The sequence below is a fragment of the Hemibagrus wyckioides genome, linkage group LG07 (genome assembly GCF_019097595.1).
Source record: "Hemibagrus wyckioides isolate EC202008001 linkage group LG07, SWU_Hwy_1.0, whole genome shotgun sequence".
Lineage (NCBI taxonomy): Eukaryota > Metazoa > Chordata > Actinopteri > Siluriformes > Bagridae > Hemibagrus > Hemibagrus wyckioides.
Genome location: NC_080716.1, coordinates 29,139,595 through 29,149,917, shown reverse-complemented (window position 1 = coordinate 29,149,917; position 10,323 = coordinate 29,139,595). Strand labels below are relative to the sequence as shown.

The window sequence follows — 10,323 nt, the reverse complement described above, 5'->3', positions numbered from 1 at the left end:
TGAGAATATTTCCATGTATCCAGTTACTAAACCATAAGTAAAGACTTTAGACTCGTTGTTACGAGCGGACGTCATTAACTGGGACTCCAGGTCACTGGTGTTTAGTCAAGTAGCTTTTATTGTCATTTGAAGCACATACAGCTGGTACAGTACACAGTAACATGAAACAACGTTCCTCCAGGACCATGGTGCTACATAAAACACACAACTACAGGAGACAACACAGAACTAAGTTCACTACACAGACCTACACAGTACTACATAAAGTGCATGTGTGTAAACAGTGCAAGACAGTACAGTACAGTACAATAACTGACCAGGGACAGTGCAGCACTGACCACTACACAGTTTTGTAATGAATAAAGTGCAATAGTAAAATGCTGTGGATGTAAACACAATACACAGTTAACAGAAAAACAGATCATTGTGTTTTATTGTTGTAGCAGCAGTCTAAAAAGAAATGTGGGAACAGTGAAGGGAGTGTAATGATGTACAGTTCAGCAAGTGTGTGTGTGTGTGTGTGTGTGTGTGTGTGAAAACTGAAAGTTAACTCACACTGCAGTGAATAACAATTAATAAATAAACACCAATCCCTCTCTCTCTCACTGCTGCATGATTAAGGAGATCTGAAGCATGTTGTTTGATCGTCTCCTCGGCTGTGTCTTTGCTCCATTTCATTACTGCAGCTGCAAGAGAGGAAAAAGAAACAATTATATATTTCATAAATGTTAACAATAACAAACACAATTATGACGTTCAGAAACCTCTCTGAAGGTTAGATGAGTTTGTCGCCATGTAGCTGTGATCATTGTTTCTGTTCCATCTGTGATATCTGAGACTTGCATGTGGTCACGAATAAACTAGAAGCTGCATGCAATTCAGTGTCTGCTAGTGTCTTGTAATATTCTAATGCATAAACTTGTGATGCTGCTTTTAGATAAAATATATACTTGTTAATAAAAGTAACAGTAGATTACTGCATGTTTAATCATAACTTGTTTTAGATTAAACCAAAACCAGTGGCAGACATTAACATTTCCAATCCAGTCAGACAAAGAGCAGTTCAGAGTAGGAGCTTGTCACCTCTACTGTAGTCACACCAGTCTCACCAAGCAAGCCACTTTCAGGACAGTGGAGACTCCCGGCTGTCCTGAAACCAGGACTAGGGATGCCACAATACTCAATATTATATTGAACCGTTCGGTACGACCTCCACAGTTCAATACGTGTATGTGAACCGCGGTTTTTCGGTTTTTCCTTAAAACAATAATAACCATGTGGTTTATTACTCTCTGAACCACCTGTGTGTTTGCCTGTACTGTATGTCCCGCGAGTAAATATCCAATCAGTGAGTGCTAAAGTTAGGGGCGGTAACCATGCTAGCGATGCTGGTGTCAGATTTCACTCTAACCCTGGAGAGCGGTGAAGTGAGACAGAAACACGAGGAAGCAGTGCTGTCTTTAAAATCTGTGGTGTGGGGACATTTCGGATTTGTTGTGGACTATGATGCCGATGAAACAAAAATGCTAAACAAAAAAAATGACTGTGTTTAAGCACTGTTCCACACGAGTTACCTACTGACATGGAAATACCTCCAACATGACCACACATCTGCAGCTCCATCACCCAGAGATATCACTGTGTGGAAGCAGGATGGCAGAGCAGGTAACACAGGTACCCAAAAAGTAACAGTCCATATCTGATTCCTTCCAGCATTCAGACACAACTGGTTCCGAGAGACACAAAAAATAATTATAATATAATAACCGCTAAAGATTTGCAGCCGTTTTCTGTGATCGGTGATGTGGGCTATCAGCAACTTATTAAAGCGTTACACACTACCGACACGGACTTTTTTCCTGAACTCTATGAAAAAACGTGCAAAAAAAATCAAAACCAAATTGGCTAAAGCACAAGGCCTTGCTCTAATAACAGATACTTGGACCTCGCGGGTAACAGAGAGTTATCTCACCCTCACTGGTCATTACAGAGCGGATTGGGAAAAAAAAGAGCGCGGTACTCCAAACCCGCCTCCTGTAATAAAGTCATACAAGCGCTAATTTTTATACCTCACTATTTTCAGTACACTATGAATTTGTACAAGTTGATTTTTGCCTTTAAGTAAAATGAAGAGAATTGCAACTAAAAACAGTTTTTTTTCTTCTCACCAAAGCAAAGAATAATGGGAAAAACAAAAAAACTTTAATTTGCCAAGCCATCCGAACCGAACCAAAAACTGTGGTTAAAAACCACGGTACGTATTGAACCGTGGGTTAACTGTATTGTTGGATCCCTAACCAGGACAACCAGGTGATCACAAACTACAAGACATCACCTGCCTGTGATAGTGACAACTCCTCCCAGATGTGCTGAACAGCTTCTGTGCTCGGTTTGAGGTGCAGAACAACGTGAAGAGGACTTCAGGTGGAGAACTTCACCTGCTCACTCAACACCAGCTCCATCAGCAAGAAAGCCCAGCAGTGCTTCTACTTCCTGTGGAGGCTGAGGAAAGCCCATCTCCCTCCCTACACCCTGACTGTGTTCTACAGAGGGACCATAGAGAGCTTCGTCATGCACCGTCTCGGATCATAAGACCCAGCAGCACATAGTGAGGACAGCTGAGAGGATCATTGGAGTCTCTCTTCTCTCCATCACGGACATTTACCCTACATGCTGCATCTGCAAAGCCAACAGCATTGTGACTGACCACACACACCCCTCACACACACTCTTCACCCTCCTACTGTATGGAAAGAGGTACAGAAGCATTCGGACCCTCACAACCAGACTGTGTAACAGTTTCTTTCCTCAAGCCATCAGACTCATTAACACCCAGAACTGAACTGTACCGAACTCTCTCTCTCTCTCTCTCTCTCTCCCTCACACACGTGGTTCTCCTGTTACTGGTTTATTTGAAGACTTTTCCTCAAATCCAGCGTGAAAACTAAACACAGTATTAACAACAAAACACAAGCAACGTGAGGAACAGAAGCAATGGCAGTTTACAGACATAAAATACAGACAAATAAACAAATACCTCGTTGGCTGAATGCTGTGAGAAAGGGAAATAGTCTTTAAATCTTCTTTATGATAGTTTAAGTCCTTTTTATGACTAGAATAAAATTTATTTGCTAAAACCCTCCGGCTAAATCAGCATCTGCACGAGACCCGGAACCGAGGCTTCAAAATAAAAGTCCCGCAACATACAACAAACAAAACAATCTATAAAGGTATAAATAACAAACACAGCTTAACTTCAATTACAAAAGTGATTTTATAAAAATGTAAACAAAATACATAAACTGTATAAACAATATAAAGGCAGCAGATACACATCTATCCAACAGCTAGCTTTGTCCCATCATGGTAACTAGCTACCGTTAGCTAAACGCTGGTTTCAGTCAGAGTTAGCGTTAGGAGCTAACCGGGCATTACTTTAGAAAACTGCCATAGCAGAAGAAAATATTCCCAACTGTATCGGTGCCGTTAGCTCGTTTCTGCTTGATTTAACATGACCGTCATGTAGGACGGCTAACGTGCTAGCTAGCTAACCTGGCACCAACATTTGTAGCTAGCTAACATTAGCCCTAATGCTAGCTCGACGTGTTAGTTGCCTAGCGCTTAGTTATTTAGACAAAGCTTGTTCAGTCTCTTCTGCTAACGTTACAGTTGTGAGGATTTTCTTCTGCTGTGGCAGTTTTCAAAAGTAATGCCGGTGTTGTGTCCAACTCTGTTTGGGGATCTGTTTCCCCCTAGCCCCGCCCCCGGACATACTTTCTTCCTGAAGTCTACAATATAAAGCTAACACTAAGTACATTTATAATCGGAACTTAGTTGATCTTACCTTAAGTGTCTTCAACTATCTGGATGAGTTGTGACTTTTGTCTTGCTGTAACACGGTCCTGACAAGAGCAGAACATCACATGGACTACAAGCAGGAGACTCGAGCATGGAGGGGAACCGCCGTCTGATCTGAACTGCGCATGCGCGAGGGACGGCCATATACGGTAATACTACTTGCACATTTTCATAGGAGGATGGCATTGACTGGTTGCTTCTTTCGATTCAGTTTATGAAAGTTTCAGGATCAATTTGCCAAAACATCAAACAACTTGTACAATACACAATAACAACAATATGAACATTATGCTATGACATTATGTCATGTATTGAGGGATCAGAGCTGTTCTGGTGGTACAAGGGGGACATACACAGTATTAGGCAGGTGGTTTTAGTGTTGTGACTGATCAGTGTACATATGTTCATTCTCTCTCTCTCTCTCTCTCTCTCTCTCTCTCTCTCTCTCTGTACGCTCAGTCTATCAGCAAACAGGAAGTGGTAAGACTTTAACTCACACCACTGCTCTGTCAGTCAGTCAGTCATTAGAGGACAGGATGGAGCTCAGTCCACTCTCTGTGATACTCTGTGAGTAAATGTTCTCTTTGTGTCTTCATTAGAGTGAGTGGTGGGGTATAAAGTTGTTCATCTGCAGTCTGAATGTCCTGAGTGATGATCTTATTGTGTGATTAGGACATTGTGTGTACTTCAGCATGACTGTTCAGGTGGATCAGTGTCTCCATATCTGTTATGAGAAGGGTTTAGTTTCATGTGTAACTTCTCTCAGTAACTATGATAGCTAATGAGAGTAAATTAGTCTGTATTGTTGGAATCTGTACCTGGGGGTCGTCTTCTGGTGGTGTTTCCTGTATACAGAAAGGTTTTAACAAATTCATGTCAACATTAACTAGAAATTCTAAGTAAATGCCTTATAACCTACATTTCTATTTTTGTTACTATTATGGTCTGTGCAGGGAAACATCTCAGTACAGCAAGTTCACTCTAATACACATTAATACACAAAGAGCAGGGAAAGTGTTAGAGGCCTGTGTGCAGAGAGCAAATTCAGCTGCGAAGAAACGGATGTGTGAAAAAAGGGGGGGGGGTGAAGATGGACGTGTGAAAACAATAACTAGCTTTTTAACTGTTGATAATGTTGGTAAATTTAACTAAACATTGTTAACTCTTTTAAACCAAAAGTTGTCCAAACTGAAAAACAGAGAAACTCTCTCACAACCTACAGTAACATTTTTGTTACTATTATGGTCTGTTCTGCAAGCATCTTAGTGCAATAAGTTCATTCTGATACACAATAACACCAACACAACTATTGTCTAGTTTTATTTACTTATTTACTTACTGTATCAAATCTATCAAATAATTATGCAGAAATAAACCCTTCTCATTAGCCTTGTACACTGACACACACAGAGCACAGTGACAGTTTTAGAGAACTGAGAACAGAGACAATTTGTCATTTGTGGTTTAGGTTCTTTTTTTAATTCTGAGCTGTGTGATCAGCAGTGAAGAACGGGAGGAGTTGTGAAACTGGATGTGTTAAAGTAATAACTGTCTTTTCAAGCTATTTGCACATTGCATGCATTCAATTTGTTGATGCAAAATTCTAAACCTACCTCCTGCATCATCCAGTAAACATCAAGATGCGTTAGACCAGATGTCCAGTTTTCAAATGGTCAGTTTGGGTGAGCTTGTGTCCACTCTGGGCTTGGATTCCTTTTCTCATCTGACAGGAGTGATCACCTGCTGTTGTGGTCTATCCGAATCAGTTACATTTTATTTGCATAGTGCTTTTAACAATGGAAATCATTTCAAAGCAACTTTACTGAGTATAAGAAATGTACAACAAAAAGTTCAAGATTTAATATTAGATTTATATTTACATTTATTTGTATTTATCCCTAATAATCAAGCCTGAGGAAACTATGGCAATAAGTTGATATGTCTTTGGGAGTTCATTATAGATTTAACACCAACTCCTCCATGCCAGAGCTTTGAAATGCTCAATGATCGAGACACAGCATATGTAGTGTGTTATTTTTTGTTTTGATTAAGAAGTTGTTATCCTCTAAGTCCTCATGGGCTTGGCTAATTCAAGTCGCATCTTCATGAAGCGGAACACAACTGGAGGTGGCACAATCGCTAAATGCCTCGGGATGGGTAGAAAAAGAGCAGCAAGTGGAGAGGAATTAGCGTAGCTGCTGTCTATAATATTATCAAGCACTAGATGATGATGTGCATTTGATCAGATGTACTGGAGCACAAGGTTATGGGATGAATTATGTGCATGCCTGGCTAGAGAGATATGTCTTTAATCTACGTTTGAACTGGGAGACTGTGTCTGAGCCCTGAACACTCTCAGGAAGGCTATTCCAAAGTTTAGGAGCTAAATATGAAAACGCTCTACCACCTTTAGTGGACTTTGGTATTCTGGGAACTGCCAGAAATCCAGAGTTTTGTGATCTTAGAGAGCATGATGGATTGTAGCACTTCAGAAGACTGGTTAGATACATGGGAGCTAAACCATTTTGAGCCTTTTAAGTAAATAGCAAGTTGGTAATCTATTTTAAACTTGAGGTAGCCGTTAAAGGAATGATAAATTTTGGATTATATCATCATATGTTCCTGACCTGGTGAGAAAACGCGGCTGTAATTTGGATGAACTGTACACTGTGAGACTGTGAGAACAGTCACTGTGAGACTGACTAAGTGTACTGACCTCAGCTAAACTACAGGCAATCTTGGGTGGAGAGGTAAATTTGAAAATGTCCTGCAATGACTCCAGTCTATTGGCCTCATGCATGAGAGTGGTGTATAACTCGCTAAATGACCCCTGGTTGACTGGTTTAGCAAGGAGCACATGAATTGTGCATTGCTAGCAGGAAATGCTTGAGATGAAATGAGAACGATGCCAACTGGACAAATCAGCAGAGTTTACAGGCATCAAGCTTCAGTCTTTTTCAGCAGATTGGTGAGATCTGACCTTTCATCCAGTGACTGAACTTCTTACACACAGTCCACTTCATCAGCATGAACTCATAAACTATGAGCTTGAAATTTGGTTAAGGAATCTGACCACAGCGGAGTCAGTTGGAGACAAAATGAATATTCAGCATGAAAAGAATTCAGAACATAGCTACTAGCCAAATTATTAGGAACACTATTTATCACTTGAACATTATCCTATTTCTATTACAGGGTATATTATTCTATTAGTATACAATTACTGTAATGTCCCCAAACCCATCCACATTCATGCTGTAAATTTTGGATTGTTCCACATCCCAAAGGTTGTGATCAGATTCAGGTCTGGTAACTGAGGAGGTCACCGAAATATCCTAAACTCACAGTCTTATTCATGGCACTTTGAGAGAACTTTGTGCTTTGTTATATGGTACAGTATAATGCTGTCATTATGTTAGTTGAATTAGCCATTATAAGTTGGTAAAATTTGTCCATAAATGGACCACACTTCAAACAATGCTTGACTGGTATTAGAGGATGAATTGAGTAAAAGAAAACACCAGCAGGAGCCTGAACTGTTCACATAAGACAGGTTGGTGTCATGGATACATGCTGTTGTCACTAAATTCTGATCATCTACATCATGGAAGAGAAACTGTGCTTCATCAGACAAGGCATGCTTTTTTTTCCATCAGCCGCTTAGACATGCTCATAGTGAACCATTACCATTGCAGTGCAGGTTTAAGATTTAAGGTTTAAGAACTAAATTAACTTGTAATTAACTGAGTTTTAAAAAAGTAAATAAATGATGCTATTAGTTTCAACTGCAGTGCTACAAAGGATTAAATACTATATTATAATTAATTATAGGAAATACAATATTACAGATTATGTATTAGGAAATGTCTCCTTCATGGTGCAGTTCAGGTGGGCAGGACTGTACCAAAAGAGGAGACAAACAGGGGAGTGGAACCACTTCTAAATGAGAAAATGGACCAGAATCTCTTACTCCAATAAAAGTGTACAGACCTTTAATGAAATTAAACTTTTCACACAAAACAGCCTGAACAATGAAGAATTAAAAAGTAAAGAAATTAAACCCTGTCTCTTTTATCAATTTTATTAAGTGAACCACTGCTTTATCTTCATGAAAATAAAACCTCCACCAGTCTGATCACACTTCTCTATTCTCTCTTTCCACACTGCAAAAAAATGTAAGAAAATCACTCAAAAATAGAAGTGAGATACTTCCTTCCTCTCTCTCTCTCTCTCTCTCTCTCTCTCTCTCTCTCTCTTTAAGATCTAAGATTATTACAGTTAATAATAATAAGAATTGGTGCATATTTAGTTGCTTTGTGCAATAAAATAAAACAAACACCTTCATGAGCAGAATAGTGACGTTTTTCTAAATCATTGTTGTTTTTGTTTATTTATTATTTAAAGAGTTAAAATGTATTTCTTACAGAAGGTAGTTTAGATTTCCTGTATAAGATTTAATCTTGTGGGTTCTGTGTGTCTAAAATGTTCTGTTTTCTTTAATAGACTGAATATTTTCCATATTTACATCATGTTCTGTTTCTGTTCCCTTTTCAGTGCTGATTTCACTTATACCAGTGTCCCAGGCTCAAGGTGATTTATATATAGTTTATACTTTATATTGTCTGCAGATTTGATTTGTTTTGATGCTGAGAAGGTTGTGCACAATGTATTAATTTACACTTTAATATATTAAATATAAATAAGTTTAATGACAGCAGCAGAAGAGAGTAACTGACATAACTAGTGTTAAATAAAATGCTCCATGATGCCCCTGATTTTTTAATATTAAGCAGGTTACACATATCAGTATCAACAAGTAACAAAAACATGTACTCATACTCACTCTAAACATGATATTAGTAGTGTAGACTTGGGAATGACTTTATGTAAGGTTTATTAACAACAGAATGTTTTATAGGGAGTCCTAAAGCTGTGGTGTCCATAAAGCCTGATACACATGTGTTCATTGGAGAGACTGTTACTCTCAGATGTGACATACAGGGAGGAGGAGACACTCAGTGGACGTACAGCTGGATGAAAAATAATTACGGACTCTATATAGATGGAAGTAAGAGAGCCTACGCAATGCAGGAGTTCATAATCTGGTCTGTTGAAGACTCTGACAGTGGTACCTACACCTGCACAGGACACGGAAGATACTCTCAGATCAGTGGTTCTGTTACACTGACTGTATCAGGTGAGTCTGTGGGTGTTTTTATTTCTTATTTAATGTTAACATTATTTTTTAGGGTTCAGATTTTGAGCTGTCAGTAACTGAGTCCCTGTTTCTTTAATGTTGACTTTCACTTCCCTGTCTAGTAGACACCAATTTCTTTCACAAGAATCATCATGTCTCTTTTCAGTAGCATCTGGGTTTTATAGTAAGTTTGCAGTATAATTGTGGTGAGTCAGTCTGATTAATGGAACACAGTGAACATTAAGAAAGAAGGCAGTAAATCTCACCTTGTGTTGGTTCTGTCATTATCTGATTTATTATAAGATAATTTGAGGCATCAGCATCATCCACATCAGTCTCTGTCTCATCACCTGAGGTAGAAATCCCTCACAGCATTTAAATACGAGTCTCATTATCTTCTCTTCACTTGACTGATGTCTGTTCACACAAACACTGCTGGGGAAATAATCCCTGATTCACTTCTGTTCTGTTGGCTATATTTCTAGTTAGTAATGTCTGTATTCAGTCATTTAAATATTTTATAACTGAATCTGCTGTCATCTGTATAAAATGTGTGAGCACTCCTCCCTGTTTTAATGAGGAACTGATGCACAGGAACATCACAAACATTTTGATCACCGTTATCTGACTACAAACTGAATTCATTAGGGCTATGTCTGTTTCTATGTAACTGTCCAAAATTTGTATCAAATATTTAAAAAGCAGACTTAGCTGGAGAGATTCTAGATGTCTTCAGACCTGTCTTTTTCTGCTGTGTTTGATGAAATGGCTCTGTACACAACAAGGCAAGACTAGAAAGTATTCTTTTAGAAATGAGAAATGTCAAAGCACATTACTCGAAGAAAAAAAAAAGAATTTCTTTGTCACAACCTGATAGTTGATCATGTTTGGCTGTTTTCTGGAATCCATTTGTAAAAACTTCAAATGAATCTTTCTATTCAGCCTCACATATGTTCATTAACTAGCATATTTATAGAAATACATGTAAAAAAAAAACAAGTCAGATTGAACAATAAACCTTCCAATATTTGAGCTGTCTTGTGTAGTGACCCTCTAAAGGGAGATAAATAACAAACTCTCAGCTGTGTGTCTCTTCTGTGTCTTTAAGGCAAATAAAAACGTTCTCTATCAAGGCTTTACAGTATGAAGACATGTTTTTGTTCATTTTTAAGAAAATTCAGACATGTTCAGATGTTGGTGAAGGATTTGTACAGGATCCATAAAATAACAATCTAAAATCAGTAAATACAGTGTTTCTATACTTCAAT

At 38.5% G+C, this 10,323-nt stretch overlaps 1 protein-coding gene across 4 annotated transcripts in view; it reads left to right on the top strand.

The window, feature by feature from the left end:
- Nucleotides 1-4,313: 4,313 nt before the first annotated feature.
- Nucleotides 4,314-10,323, top strand: part of LOC131356740 (carcinoembryonic antigen-related cell adhesion molecule 5-like) — a 46,232-nt gene continuing 40,222 nt past the window's right edge. Inside the window, exons 1-3 of one of the 4 annotated variants that reach the window (XM_058395930.1) lie at nt 4,335-4,425; nt 8,413-8,448; nt 8,777-9,055. In XM_058395930.1, coding sequence (XP_058251913.1) covers nt 4,395-4,425; nt 8,413-8,448; nt 8,777-9,055 — 346 coding nt within the window. In that variant the 5' untranslated portion in view covers nt 4,335-4,394. Of the gene's footprint in view, nt 4,426-8,412; nt 8,449-8,776; nt 9,056-10,323 lie in introns of all 4 variants that reach the window. The other 3 variants (XM_058395924.1, XM_058395925.1, XM_058395926.1) reach the window with 3 other exon arrangements.